Source organism: Opisthorchis viverrini (genome assembly GCF_000715545.1).
Source record: "Opisthorchis viverrini unplaced genomic scaffold opera_v5_157, whole genome shotgun sequence".
Classification (NCBI taxonomy): Eukaryota; Metazoa; Platyhelminthes; class Trematoda; order Opisthorchiida; family Opisthorchiidae; genus Opisthorchis; species Opisthorchis viverrini.
The window spans coordinates 1,146,294-1,162,487 of NW_008751813.1; the positions used below are offsets into that span (position 1 = coordinate 1,146,294).

Here is a 16,194-nt window from a genome sequence, read left to right on the forward strand (position 1 = left end):
ACCACAACAAACCGTCGTGTAGGTGGTGGAGTCACGTGTTGTCCCCTGCAGGGAATAGGAAAACGATACCGTTTGAAATTGTTTGTAGTTTGATTCGGCAGTAGATTGGATCGGAACCATATGGCCCTAAAAGCCACCCTGTTGATTTGACTGAATTCTGAGTAGCAAAGACCGGACATCATAAGAAGAGCAAGCGAAAAACCCGGTTGCAAGACGGGCCAATAGTCGTAAATAAGGAAACATTCAAAGGCCCCCCAAGCAAATAATGACAATTTTTGATCAATATGATCAATATTTCCACCGTTTGAATTCGGTTGTAGCCAACTAACTACCTTGCCTCGGTGGGCAATATCACAATCAGGCTACATGCTTCCCCCGGTTTGAAGGACGCTTACACATCAAGTAGCTGTAAGAGCTGGCCGATTTGATGTTTTTGTTCGACGAATGTGAAAGTGCAACTCACTGCATCTGCTTCCACCCCCGGATTTGCATATAGCACAGAACAATGCAAATGGCCATTGGGTAGCGCCACACACTATTTGCGCTAGGCCGCGTATGCACGAAAATGAAACCCAAAAGTAACAAGATCCGACAGCGAACAGAAGAGTTCTGTTCTCAATCCATCAGTATACCCAAGTGTTAGCCCATAATTGTCACTTCAAGGAGGTACAAATAAACAGTTGGAACCCAAAATGTCTTCATACCCAAACTTAATGAAACTTGCTTTATTGGACAAGATTCACTACATGTTGTCAAGACAGGTGAACTTTAAGAGTGCATAGAGGCAGAAAACATTCGTATGAAAAGGAGGACACGGTGTTCTTTAGTCTGAATGACCGGATCTGATCCCTTCTGCCTGGTTACCCGCTACTGTTTTAATATGATGCACAGGTGCTGCTTCTCCAATAGTCGTAAAAGAAAGTTTCTAAGTAGAAAAACACCTTGAAGGCAAAAATAATGAGTACATGTTTTTGTGGTCTCTCATTTGATATGGTTGGACGAAATTGTGACCGCCTGGTTCTGAAGAACTAATTGAGAATAAAAAACATCACAAAACCGTTTGACGCTGTATTGAAAAATTACACATTTTGATTAAAAACAAGGCAGTCTTTGAAGCAAAACTTTAGTCGAGGAATATGCAAATGAAACGAAATTTAGGAAGGGTACTAGTTCTGAAAAGGAAGCCTCAATAGTGTACTATGCCATCAGGAACTGTGTGGTTTTATTGCTGGGAGACAACCTAAAGCCTCTAAGCGATCGGCATCCGAACATGACACATGCAGGGCCCACCGAGATCCCTAGTGGGTTGAAACATTGAAGCCGATCCAAACTCTGAATTTCAGAGAGGGTGAGCGTATTCGCTGGTTCATGTCCAGCTCGCAGAGCTGTAACTTCCCATTGTTTGAGAGAATCCTGCAAAATTAAACGACCCCCCCTCTCAAAAAAAGTGACCATCAGTGGTAAGAATTCGGAACTATGCCAATGGGAAATTAGTCTTGTTACCTGGTTCACACATCTGACATCCGATAGGGGCCTTACGATGAACGGTCTATCTCAATGTCAAAATTCACACTTCTGTAATTTTCAGCTGAAAACTCGTTCTGTTATTGAGGCTGATCTATGCTGAAAAGCCGAGAAGCACTGTACATCTTTGTTGGCAACCATCAGCAATGTGCATTTCAGGAAACTCGGAACTCTGAACCCACAATATTCTAGCTGTCCAGCGGCTGAACGGCTCTGCGATTAGCTCTCGCATAGATGTTCAACCGACAGCCCGGAATGTCACAATTCGAAACCCTGAGTTTCCTGAGACGCCGACCGATGACGATTCCAAATAGGGATGTAATAAATGAACAGTGGTGTGTTTGTCAGCCTTTTAGCGTAGACTGGTTTCACTGGCAGGACCAAATCGCATATGAGAATCTCCAACTCATCTCCAACTGCCGTCATTGTCTTCTTGCCGTTCTGATGATGATGATGATTATGATCATCTTGGTGTCTCGCTCTTACAGTTGCATGTAAACGTGGGTCAAGCGACTTCATTTCTGGCCTTCTCTTGAACTTTACTGTTCAACCTGCATAACAAGACCTTTCAGGCAGAATGCAACATTTTGTGCTAAGCCCCAAGATGGAAGGGGGCGAATACAGCCTCATGCACGTCAGGCGTCCAAATGAGAATTTATCCAATAAGGGAAGTTTCCATCCAAGGGACGACTTCGGTGGCCCTTACAACTCCCAACACCCCTCTCCCAAGGAAGAAAGCCTACCAAAGTCAGGCAGGGAGTAATTTGGATGAAATGTGCATTCCCACTGCAACAGAATTAGTAGTCACCTATCATGTAAACGCCGTAAGCAATTTGGATAAATTGTTGCCAAGCAACGGACCAGACTCAACTTTGGCCACACGAATTCGTTCAATAATCGTTGGAGTAGCTCACAGGCGCAACGTCGACTGAAAGCAATGAAGCCGGAGTGCTAAAACGAGTCACGTACGACAGCCGGATAATTACCGAGATGCACAGCTTTCGTGTAGTGCTAAAGTTCAACTTCGTGCTGAATTTTACTAGTTCATGGTCGTAATTCGCACTTAGCACAGGAGCTGAGGACCAATACTCAGGTCTACCAATATCACAAAAAGGTACTACTGATTACGGATTTTAACCATTCGCTCGGTACAATTGTAGGCTCCAACTGATTACTTTTGAAACAACAAAACATGTAGGAACTGCGAATGGAAAAGGATTCTGCACCTGGTCGATACAATTCAACAAGAGACTATTCGGATGGCCAACAGATCAAGCAGGATAATTTAATATATGGCTAAATCTAGGTCACTCTGATAATCCCCTCCTCCCTAAAAGTCCAAATCGAACGGTCAGTTCATTCTAATTCGTTCTACTAAATGGTAACCCGAATTTCCGTATGCGATAAATAGGGCTTGAAATCAGGTCATACGATTAGTCGTTTCAGTCAACAACATCTGAGGTATATCTCGGAACTTCTCATTAATTTTCAGATCAAAAGACTCATTTGCCAGGATTCAAAAAGTCACGTGCGTGAAGTGAACGGTAAGGTTTGTTCCGTGTGTTGAAATATCGATCGACAGGGAATACGCTCTTTTGTGGCATAAACACAAATATCAAAGATAAAAACTCACGGTTTACATAAAACACCGCCTACGATATTTTGGAAAGATTCGTACTATGTTCCATTTCCGACATTTCATGTTGGGTCGATGAAACGTTTCTTCATGGCAGGCGAATACAATGCAAATACTCCGACTGGCCTCGATAAGCTCCTCAAAAAGATGGCCTTCTGAACAGCTCCGAATAGATTATGAAGACTTCTTGCGTAGGCTACCACCCGTTGTAGGCAACAATTTCCTACTTTCAGGACGAGTCGAAAGACCCATCTTCCCAAACGGTCTCCTTTGTTGATGATCACTCAAGTCGGCTAGTGACATTCGAATGCCCTACCTCCGCAGTTATTGTGCTTTCAAATCTTTCCAAAATACTGATTCAACTAAGCTATACACATTTTGCAGCCTCCCAAGCCAAATGATTCGATGTGTCAAGATCACCGAAAGGCTTCCTAGTGGGATAACTATGAACAGCCTTTGTGAACCAGCAAACCTTAAAACTGGGACACACACTGTAGTTGTTTGTCAGCTGCTTCAGCAACAATTCAGCCCTGAGGTCCAGACTCTTGCTGAAATTCGCCTGCACGGTTTGCTTTAGTTCCACCCACAGGCGCACATTAATCGTTGCTGAGTGGACGTACGTGGTAGACTACCCACAGTTAAGATAGGCATCAGTCTTGCCTGCTTCCAGTACAGTTTGTTCGCAAATGTTGGATCGCCCTTCCCTTCCACCATGAGTACCGAGTGCACAAAGTCGGTTCTGAATAAGCTCAAGTGTTTGTCTCACGCCGCACACCACGCTTCCTTTCGACTGCTTCTCCTGGCTTATTCGAATATCCAGTCAGTTTTGAAAGACCAGCTTTCCAGTTTGGGTCCATCAGGCCCTTGAAGCGGTAGTACGCGGAGCGTCTGGAATGTTGTCTGTTCCAACTCGGTAAAACTGGTGTTCACTCACCAGTGGGGTGCCTAAAACTCAGAGACAAACGGTCAAACAAACTACGTCTGGCATTCCACTATACATCTATTTCTGACTTTCACTGCCCTGACGTATTCGAAGACTGTCTGCGAAATTTCGACCTGACCGAGCACTTTCACCTGATTATTTACATGTTTATTTATAATGCGAACTTCTCAAGTTAATTAAAAACAAATTGGGATGGAAATGATCGTCCTTATTGTCATCCTAGAAGCCGCTCTATAGCTGTCGAGAACCACAACCGAAACTATATCATGTCTGTATGATTTCCCCATCAATAATTTTGTGAAACTCCCAACGCAAGCAACTAATCTAAAGGAGGATAGATGCTTCGAATCGGAGCATTCAGAAGACGAGTCATTTTAGTGTACAGCTCTGAGCCATCAATATAATTGAATATACATAAAGGTATAGAGAGTTGTACGAGTCTCTCCAAGGCTTCTTGTGAACTTAAGGAGAATTCAGGCTCGTTGGGGTAGCTGAATTCAGCTGTATCGTACAGATGTACATACGTTTCAACTTTTCTAATAGCAATCTGCAACCCCAATAAACGACTCAAGCACTAGTGGAACCAAAGGTCCCTGCCCCTATCTCTGAAGCATTCTTCGCTCCCGTTTAGGGGATCCTGGATTCAGAGAAGGGTTGTGATACCCTCACGGCATTGACGTGGCGTTCGTCACCATGGCACAGCCAAGCACAATCAACTACAAAATGAAAATTTATGGGCACTTATGTTGATAGCCCCAAGACACTGATTATCTGATTCCAAGGAAAGTCCTAGGAGAGAGTCGTTGGCATGACAGAAGGTGCCGCACTTCAGGTACTAAACCAGGTACCAGAACAACACCATATCCTCCTCACGACATAGGCAAAACCACTCTCGATGGATCAGCGAATGAAATTTTATTGACAAAAGAAAGACGACTGTGAACCTCAAAAAAGGATCTGGTCCGTGGGGAACACTTTCGCATTACAGTACTGCATTTGGAGGGCGGCAGGGAGAAGAGATGAACGAACACAAGCTAGAAGCAGTGTATGAATTGAATGAACACTACTCGGACCGGTGAGGAACACATAATCCTTGTTCAAGTGGATAACCAGTCTAGAGGTTGATGGACAAGGTGTCTGGATGGTATTGAGGCGAATCAGAGGGGCGGGTAATTATTTGGTTGATTACTACGGATGAAAAACAAGTATGTTACAGTCAATCGATAAAGTGGGAGGGGAGGTAGCGATTTTATCACTGAAGTACCATAGCAACCTGGAAAACAAAATGGCAATAAAAAGAGTCAGGTAAACCAAAGTCGGTCAATGAAGGTGTAAGGTTAATAACGTTAATTTAGCATTTTAATTTAATTTAGTGTGAAAAGTGCAGATTAGCACCTCAAGACCGTTCAGAACAGACCAATGGTGTCAGTACGTCGTTGTTTTGGAAACAAGGTACATCAACAAAAATATCAGTGGAACGATAGGCTTTGGAACGAATCTTGGGATCATCCACGATAGCGAATTCTCTGTGTGGCAGCGCGTTGCTTAATGATCTCGTGTATGAGAGACCTATGCGATAGCAGATATCGAGGATACAACAGCTGCCGCCGTTTGTGAGTATGTGATTCCCGAACACTTGTTACCTTCATCCGCCTCCAGTTAAAGGACATACGGTACATAGTGGAAATAAGTCATTATCTTCGGAAATTCGAGAGGTGTGGAGCTGTCGCATGACCTAAGGACGAGAAGGCTGTGGTTAAAGCGCTAATTTACTACCTAGAACCCGACCTCTGACTCTCGACTTCCCTGTCTAGGCTTCAGCAACCTGGCAGTATTCCAGCCCTCATGCTTCCCTCGGGTGGCATGGCAAAATGGTGTTACAGATAAATGATTATCTTATCTTCTCTTATCCAGGATACAAGTGTGTTAGCATGGAGACCAAATTGGCAGTGCTGTCAACAGGCTGAAAACTTTTGGAATAATCACCTAGGTTCAAAGCGTAAACAATCGGACAGTAGGACCACACCTACCTCATGGGGTTCGGCGACCGGACACCGCCAGTTGTACAGGTAGTAGTGTAAATTTCCGTCGCCAATGCCAAATTTTAATTCCTCCAGGAACTTTTTGTTTTCCATCAAATCCAATGCATTGAACACGTCAAACTTCAACTGAAAACAAAACACAGAGGAGGTACGTTAGTGACGAACATGACATGAATGAATACCAAAAAGGGGAAATGTGTTGAACTTGCCTGCTTCGCTACTATCAGCATGTCCTGGATCAGTGCTGGCCAAGGGGTAACTGTCGCTGCATTATAGAATGAATAAGCAGCTCGAAGTGTGGAGTGTTGCTGACTTTTCATGACCGAACTGGGCAATACGTAATAGGAACAGAAGTCGGTGATCACCTTTTCGTCGTTCTGAACACAAAGAGGCAGGAAGATTAGACAATCAGATGCCATAGAGCTAAGTATACCAAAATTAACAAAAGATGCGTAGTTGTCCCCGTAAAGAGTAATTGTGAAGGGGGGATGATCTAAAAACGAATGCAGGGGAGTGTGTCGAGAGTCGTTGGTTTCCGGTCGGCATTGTTCCCACAGATGTGCATTCTAGCATCTTGCGATATTCGGTAAGGCCTTGGGGTACTATTACAGTACTATTACAGACTGAACAAAACGGTTCCTCTTACAGAAGCGAAACGGAAGAAAAACAAGTTCGCACTCTATGAACTATACTTGCACTTGAACGAAACTCTTTGCAGCCGTACAGAACAATCAAGTCCGTAGCAAGGGCAACCAAGTCGAACAAGTTAGGACCGGAACTTTTGATTAAGTAACCAGAAAAAGTGCTCATATTGCGATTTTTTCACGGAAGACTCAATTCTTCTTCGCTCTTGTTTTCTATGGTAGTCTTCAACTGAATGTGTTGAACAAAGGTCGCCTCATGTTTCAGTTCGTATAATATTTGAGATACCGCCCGCAAAAAATGAGAGATCAATTTGACATTCAGTAAGAACCAAATTCATAGACAAACGAGTGTATTTGTCGAAATCTGTTTAATTTGGTTTCGGGTAGACCTCATGTTTACTTGAACTCAAATTACACGAAATTCGACTTATACACTCATCTGTATACCAATTCGGTCTTCGTGAAAGACTCGATAGCCCACGGCTTTCGAAAATTTTTCAGCAACCTGTTGAATAGTCTCCTTCATTAAAACATACTGCAGTATCTCGAATATCGTATGAACTGGAAAATTAGGTGGCCTCTGCACAGCACGTTCAGTTGAAGAATAACAAAAAATGAGAGATCAATTTGACATTCAGTAAGAACCAAATTCATAGACAAACGAGTGTATTTGTCGAAATCTGTTTAATTTGGTTTCGGGTAGAACATGAGGTTGATGGAAATTCGGGCATTGCGCCTACCTGATGTGCCCACAGAGGGGTTAAACTGGTAGTGGGCTGTCGAAGAATTTTAAGCGACCTTGTGAGTAGTTTCATTTACGAAAAAGTGTCCATAGTTTATGGTGCTAAACGCCTTGAACAATGCCCCGCCAAGCGCTAAGTTAGAACCATCCTAAAATTCGACGCCTGTTCAGCTCGGCTACCCACCGAAGTAATCTTCGGGCAATTGTGAAGTTGGCAAGTCCGAACCCACATAACTGACAAACAAAATGGGAACCAATGTATGATTGTAATACGCATGTACACGCTTCCTATCAGCACAAACCTTCAGAAAATATTGCACTTCGATTATTCTGGAGCTTGACTGGTCAGAAAGCCGTATTTATGCATCTTGTCGGCAATCGTGTGGCTTCTTATTCTGAAGCCTCTGTCAGCGGGCACTTGATCTAGTTTAAGCTCAGATGGCCCTGGCTCCTGTGTCATACCTGTATAAGCCAAATGATGGATAGATAATACCGGCTTTGATATATGCAACCGGAGAGTGAATCCACCAGTCATACTCAGTGACGAAGCTGACAGGTGACGTGGAGGGCCTCAAAAGGTGAATTTAATGCTTCAAGACTCTACACTACATTTCTGAGATGACTGAACGCACTGAAAGCAGTGATATGACTTACCTCGACCACAAAAGAGTTCACAATATCTTCTCGCGGGAGAAAGAAGTGTTCGAATTCATCTTGGGAGTAATTGGGATGCAGTTTATATTGCGCCAAGAACTGTGATTGGTATAAAAGACGCATGAAGAGAAGGAGAATCGCAATCTGTGGATCGGAAACAAACAAGTCGCCCGCAAAAACAAAAAGACACCGATGTAACTAATGTTATATTTCATTTCTACGATGTTTCATTGAGTTAACCGGCACATTCCCGCGCTATTCAGTCCGAGGAAAACCATCTTCTCAAACCAGGAGAGACGTTAAAGAGATACGAACGAGTCCCCCAAACCACTGACGACGAAGTTGGGGTTTTCCACGCCCATTCAAAAAATAATACTAATGAGTCCGGATTCAGTGGCATTAATTTTGGAAAGCCAACCGATTAAAATGTAGGCGAAAGTTGAGAAATGGAACAAAATTTAGATTAGCAAAAAGCACGTTGCTGCAAAGTTTTACAGTAATACAAGTGAGTGCGTTTGTGTTTCAACTTAGCCAACACAGAAACCAACACCAAACCTCGAAAGGGTTGCGTGACTCGTTTTTCGAGCTCTCCGAGATCTTGCGATGAAACGTCTTTAGCTATTATCACACCTATCACCCCACTGTGGGTACGGCTTGACAACTCGGTCCTGTTCTCAGCAAGGGAAAACGTAGTTATATACGTGAAGAGACAGAAGCTTGAATGGGAGAATAAAGCGGATCACAATAATATGAAGATTTCAAAAGCCCGTCACAACAGTCACAGCAGCTGGACATCTACTCCGTTTAGACATTATACTCCAGGTAAATTGTAGCCAAGAAACGTCGGTGAGAGCTCTAATCATCACCAAATTGACCAAATGTGCATTCCAAACACCATGTTCAACTCGAAAGAAGCAACCAGACAGTGAGACCAGATAGAGGCTTATTTTAAATTCCTTGAGAACAACCGTGTTTCTATTTCGACCTGCCAAGACACCAGCTCTTGGAAACACATGACACCACACACCTTGGAAACAAGAGTCCAAACTTGAGGGATGTCGGCTTTGACAAGCTGTCGGAATCCTTTAACCATTGTGGCTTCCGGTAAACGATACAGTTTAATTGTTCGCTGCAATGTCATGTTTCGGGTTAGGTGGGAGAAGCCGCATTCAAGTAGCTTCCTTGGATTCAAAGGACGATGCCAGTAACTAGAGAGAGACAAAAAAGATCATCAGAAGGCTGGTAAAAATTCACAGGCACGTAGAAAAAATGACATCGATCGACAGTGGTCATGGTAATGGGGGACCATACGAACCAGTAGTTCAATGACTCAGAGGAGAGATGAGCACTTGCAAATGCTCGAAGCCACCGCCGAATTCCTTCTTTTCTGGAACCAGGAACATCTAGCCAGTCTGAGGCCTAGACCTTGTAGGTGCACAGACTAGCCACCCACCTGAAAATGAGCGCTAAGCATTGGCAGTTTATACTGGAGCCTCACTCTCCAAGTTGAGGTGATGTATCGAAAACGTGGACGGGAAAACGTTTGGTGTGTTGCCCAGTAATGAGTAGTATGGTGTCCTACAAAAATGGACCAAGAAAAATACATAAAAAATACCGGCAGGTAACCACAGGTTTCGGCAGTAATGCTCCACTGGTGTAGAGAGCTTGAAATAAACCACGAAGATGTACACGCCGTGTAACTTCGCGAATGAGGACGGGTGCCATCCGTTTGGAGCGGAGTTTCTTGTGAACACATAGGAAGTTAATTTCCACGAGTTGTTTGCTCCTGGGAAATGAAAATGGGGACAAAAGTGTAAGGTGTAATATCCCAGACTTTGGAGAGAAGGGCGTAAACCTAAAATTGCTGATATCGTGAAGGTTCATCATCGCAGCTAAGAGAATAAATATCCAAATACGTCTTACAAACGAAACTAGAAAATCCCCAAATGCAAAGTAGGTTGACGCCTTCCTATGGACATTATATGACAGGCGAGTGGAAGTTCATGACGAATATGATAAGTCGGCGGGAAAACGTACTTTTCGTAAATTTGCAGATTGCATGGGATTGCTGCAATGAAACCCACGAGTTTCTCGCTTTTATTCACACGGAGCCCCACATGCCAATCAGGATGCCAGCCGGGTGGTTGCAACGCCCTGAGACGAACGAAATGGGGATAAAGATCACGGGTGAAAATAGGACATGACCAAGGAAACGGCAGATAAAAAAGAAGTAAGTATCCCTACAGGGAAATTCGAGGGGGCAGACAATAGAAAAAACTACACTGGGGAACAAGTAAATCAATCAATAAGAATCGTTCAGCTGCGATATTCTTCCGGTATTTAACTGCCATGCCACGCGAAGGAAGTATGGGCGTTGATGCATTGCCAGGTTGCCTAAGCCTAGACAGGGGAAGCCAAGATGCAGAGATTCGGTTCGAACTACGGACCTTCCGGTTCGCACGTTAACCACCGAGTCATCGGGGAAAATACACCCCTGTAAAACGACCACCCCCTACGGGGACCGCTTATCAGACCGTCCCATCAAGTCGGCGATGTATGGCGCTGCCCCATCCCTTGAGTGAATGTGAAGATATGGTTGACACCACATCCTGACTGACGTAGAGTTTAAGCGTGTAGTACCGCTAGAGCCAACAATAGTATCACAAGTAGAGTAGCGTTCATATTTATATGATTGAAGGGATCGCTTCGCTTTGAAAGAATACAATGACCGATTGAGAATCCCCTTCCAAGGCCAAGCAGTGCATTATAGACAGAGCACAAAGAACTACCGCCAGTTCTGAACAGCGCCGCTGAAGCTAGTTTGGCTCCACCACGCGAAAGCATTTGAGGGCAGATAGAAAGAGTGAAAGGTTCTGAAAGATTCCAAATCCCGACAAGACAGCTTGGGTCGAAATGGTCATGTGAAAGATACAGTTACAGTGGTAAACCCCTTTTGGAAACCTTAAGCTCAGCTATTTAGACGCATATTAGACTTCCAGGATCTCATTAACAGCCGATTTCTTGAATCTACCTACCCCACCTCCCCAAATAAGCGGTGAATGAAATTGTGACATCTAGAAACACTGTACGGCAAGTATGCGGTCCGTACAGCTGATGGATGACTTTGTGTGTGATGTAAAACAGCTCCGCAACACTGCTCGCATCCTCCATTTCCAGCGCCTTCTGATTCCACCACATTTATCCGTCTGTATGCGAATTTTACTTGATGTCTAACAGACCTTTGGTCTGGACTATGCTGTGTCATAAAAAAAGAAAACATTCCGTTTGGTAGGCACCTAGAAACAACATAATGGATTTCCTATCATAAGTTTGGCAGTGCCTATCTTGTACCAATTGTGACTAACATCTTTTGGTGACTCGAAGTTTGTTTAATTGGTGACTTAAAATGATTTGTCCGACGACTAGATGAAAAGTATGTTTCCTAGGTTTTCCATGGGAATTTCTCGAAAATTTGGACTGGTCATGAACATGACTCAAATAGATGTCGATGCTGGAGAAAGGTTGTCAGTAGTGGCGTCCAACGGGTCTGGAGTCGGTACAAAGCTATAAAATACGATCCCCATTATCACTAGGTATCGAGTCAACAAGTCGCTTTGTGAGGGGATCAGACTGGGACCTCCGGGTATGCTGGATGTTGATTAGTACCCTGAAAATGCATCTTCCACTGAATAAGAAACTAGAGAAACTAGAAAGGAACGGATGTTATTTTGGGTATCGTGAGTTTCTATGGCAGTTGACAAACTAACGACACAAAGACGGCTGTTTGGGAGAATCTACTCAAGAAACTAGGGCTCGGTTTGACAGTCGGTACCTACAGTAAAGCTGAAGGAGTCTGCTACAAGAGCATCAGAATCGTACGAAGTTCGGAAGTTTCCACTTTGATTGATAAAGATGCCCCATGCTCAACTACGGTGTTTAAATCTCCAAAGTGAGTTCCCAGAAATGCAGCAAAAGTCCATCGATAATTTGTCAAGGATGGGCCTCTGGACAGTTTTCTTGGTCAACTTGCTTAAGGACCCGCATATTAAGTAAGGGTTGTGATAAAAACCGGGGGAAGAGGTGGGTGAAGCGGGCAGGAAGCGATAGATGTTGGCTGTGTCATTCTATTCACTACTTTTCTCGGCACAAGACGGACATTTTCACACCCAAAATCTAAATCGTCTAATCAAACCTATGATGAAGTTTTGGGAAGATTCAGAGCTCGCTTCCATAACGGTATTTAAGTGAAGGTGAGTGAAATATGCGTCAACCTAATGAGAGAAATCATGCCAGATAAGCATGTTCGTCCTGTCCTGGCGATAGAACCGCTGGGACTTGGAAAATCTCACGATGGGGAATACACGCGATTCAACGTGGTGATAATATGATCCTGGTGTACTTTGTCGAAAATACAGTGGAACCCCTGTTTTCCACATGAACATTTCGGAGTTGATCGATAAATAATGCGTTTGTGGCAAGTCCAAATCCCGTGATAGCCTTAAGGGGTGAAATAACACATCCACTGATTTGTGACATTACGTCACAAACGTCGGTTTTCCAATGGCTGTGATGCACACCACGCTGTGGCATCATGTTCACTAGAAAGTCTAGTCCACAAAGTGGTGCGAACAGCAGTGTCTCCCACAAACCTGATATCTCCGAAAACTGCTTCAGGGACCAGGATGTCTGCATTGTCATCACCAGCCAGTCTTAGCATGCCAATTCCACGTATGAGACAGCCATCCATATTTACAAAATATTTTCCACCAGCTATGGTTCCACTAAATTAAGAAGCCCCTTTATCAACCAGCGTGTTGCTAATGACAGCGGGCCCAAATGTAGAGGACACATAGGTGGGGCTCTCATGCTTGTCATCGCCACTTGGTCAAAAACATCTGCTGCATTAATCGCATACTACTAACTATGTTGAAGTAATTGTACCACACAATCAAAAGTAAGGTTTCCCATAGAGGAAAACATCGGTAGCTCAAGCAGCGTAGATGTTCGTTGGCTTGTTCGCTATGCTGGGCAATTTGATTGCAAACGTTTCGTCACCAACGGTTTCATCACCTCGATTAGTGATGAAACGTTTGCAACCAAATTACCCAGCTCAACAAACAAGCCAACGACCAAAAGTAAGGTTTGCAGTTACACAAGTACCACCCACAGTATAGCGTAGAAATCGGAACTCGTGGTATTTTCAGTTCAATCAGAAAGCAGGTTGACGAGTAGCATGGCTTCGAAAGTAACGTTTCAAATAAGGAAAATTGTCATGCACCCGACCATCGGTTTACGGTACACAAATCATAAACTGTAGTGAAGTTTGTATTGCGTCGCAAACCTGAAAACAAGTCAGGACCTTCAGAAGTTCAGAGTTATCCGTCAGTTTCATATGGTTTGGAAGAGGGGTAATTGGACCGAGAGATTACGCCATGTAGATGTACACAGAATAGAGAAAAATGTTGTACGGGGAACAATAACCGTTCAGCTTTCGGTGCCTAGCTGCCACGCCACCCGAAGGAAGCATAAGGACCGGGATACTATCCGGTTGCCCAAGCCTAGACAGACGAAGTCGGGAGGCAAATGCTGGGTTCGAACCACGGACCTTCTGGTCAGTAAATTCGTGCTCTAACTACTGAGAAAACGGCAGTTTGAAATTTCAATGAGCTTTGGATACCGAAATTGTTCGCATACAACAGGGACATGATTTGAAAGTTACTGCAAGTAAAAATCGTTCAGCTGTAGAACCCTTTCGGTGCCTAGCTGCTATGCCACACGAGGGAGGCACGAGGGCTGGGATACTGCCAGGTCGCCCAAGCCTAGACAGGGGAATTCGAGAGCCAGAGGTCGAGTTCGAACCACGGACCTTCCGGTCAGTAAATTCGCGCTCTAACCACTGCAAGTGTCATTGCGCGGTCCGGTGGCAAAACTGGCAAATATATTCATCGCATCTGAAACTGTTCCTCAATTTTTGATGATTGTATGAGATTTTAAAATTTCAATCTATGTTGAAAAGCCGTGGAGGACAAAAAACTAGTTTTCCTATAAGGCGCGCAAAGACTGTGGTTTCATCACCTCGATTAGTGATGAAACGTTTGCAACCAAATTACCCAGCTCAACAAACAAGCCAACGACCAAAAGTAAGGTTTGCAACCAGCTGCAGTTACACAAGTACCACCCACAGTATAGCGTAGAAATCGGAACTCGTGGTATTTTCAGTTCAATCAGAAAGCAGGTTGACGAGTAGCATGGCTTCGAAAGTAACGTTTCAAATAAGGAAAATTGTCATGCACCCGACCATCGGTTTACGGTACACAAATCATAAACTGTAGTGAAGTTTGTATTGCGTCGCAAACCTGAAAACAAGTCAGGACCTTCAGAAGTTCAGAGTTATCCGTCAGTTTCATATGGTTTGGAAGAGGGGTAATTGGACCGAGAGATTACGCCATGTAGATGTACACAGAATAGAGAAAAATGTTGTACGGGGAACAATAACCGTTCAGCTTTCGGTGCCTAGCTGCCACGCCACCCGAAGGAAGCATAAGGACCGGGATACTATCCGGTTGCCCAAGCCTAGACAGACGAAGTCGGGAGGCAAATGCTGGGTTCGAACCACGGACCTTCTGGTCAGTAAATTCGTGCTCTAACTACTGAGAAAACGGCAGTTTGAAATTTCAATGAGCTTTGGATACCGAAATTGTTCGCATACAACAGGGACATGATTTGAAAGTTACTGCAAGTAAAAATCGTTCAGCTGTAGAACCCTTTCGGTGCCTAGCTGCTATGCCACACGAGGGAGGCACGAGGGCTGGGATACTGCCAGGTCGCCCAAGCCTAGACAGGGGAATTCGAGAGCCAGAGGTCGAGTTCGAACCACGGACCTTCCGGTCAGTAAATTCGCGCTCTAACCACTGCAAGTGTCATTGCGCGGTCCGGTGGCAAAACTGGCAAATATATTCATCGCATCTGAAACTGTTCCTCAATTTTTGATGATTGTATGAGATTTTAAAATTTCAATCTATGTTGAAAAGCCGTGGAGGACAAAAAACTAGTTTTCCTATAAGGCGCGCAAAGACTGTGTATACATGAAGATCATCTAGTTATCCGGCGATTTTTATAGGATTTATGCACCGAGGCCTTTGTAACCAACCAACACCAACAACCGTAATGACATAGAGCACGCACAAGTCATCGGACTGATGTCGACAGCCACACTAATTCCTCAGGAAACTAACGAGGCACAACACTGGTTATTTCACTCTTTGGTTAGTCCCACCTAATGAGCTCGGACACATACGAATGATCATAATCACATCGTGACCACAAACCAACTAGCATCGGACAGAACTAACACCAACATAACGGATGATACAGGTTCATCGACCTTCGTTGTCTTTGTAATCGGTCATCGATTTTTCACGCTCCATCTAGAATGCTGAGCTCAGTTGTCTGTGATGGACGTGTTATCACTCATTTGTGAACTGGCACATTTATCAGCGAAGAGGCCGGCATTCCATGACGCGCTGAACGTATGGCGCCATCAACTTAGCTCCCTGGAGTTGAACTCTTGCCACTCAGTAGTAATCGATATCGCATAGAACACCACCACCATCATCAGGCAGTGTTGGCACTGACGCTTCACTGCCGTACAACTACAAATATCATGTAACCATATTCACAGCGAAAAAAGACAAGATTCACAACAGAGGCAGTCTAGTTCGCTAATCTCACGCATTGTGACACAATTGTTGTGTTCAACATTCCATTTGTACGTTCTGAAGTGTCTGCTTGTTGACATCAAAGGAAACAGCTACACGAACGGGATAAGCTTGAAGATAACTGCGCCGAGATATTTTTAAACTTGCAGTCACACACAAGTGCTCAACATTCACATGAGCCGACTTGCTCATAGGTGTACCAGAGTAGTGTTCGGCTGCACTGGCTCGCTAGGTAATCGGGAGAGAAAGCATACCCTCATTCCGCAACTGGACTTGAATTTTCTGTGAAAA

General features: G+C 44.1%; 1 protein-coding gene across 1 annotated transcript in view; it reads right to left on the minus strand.

Annotated features, from left to right (window-relative positions):
• The window catches only part of T265_14205 (hypothetical protein), a gene marked incomplete at both ends in the record, with an annotated part of 26,330 nt that overhangs the window by 3,234 nt on the left and 6,902 nt on the right, over positions 1-16,194 (minus strand). Inside the window, 4 exons of the mRNA XM_009172512.1 lie at positions 6,134-6,271; positions 8,186-8,329; positions 9,213-9,393; positions 10,223-10,339. Of these exons, the coding sequence (XP_009170776.1) occupies positions 6,134-6,271; positions 8,186-8,329; positions 9,213-9,393; positions 10,223-10,339 (580 nt within the window). The remainder of the gene's footprint in view (positions 1-6,133; positions 6,272-8,185; positions 8,330-9,212; positions 9,394-10,222; positions 10,340-16,194) is intronic.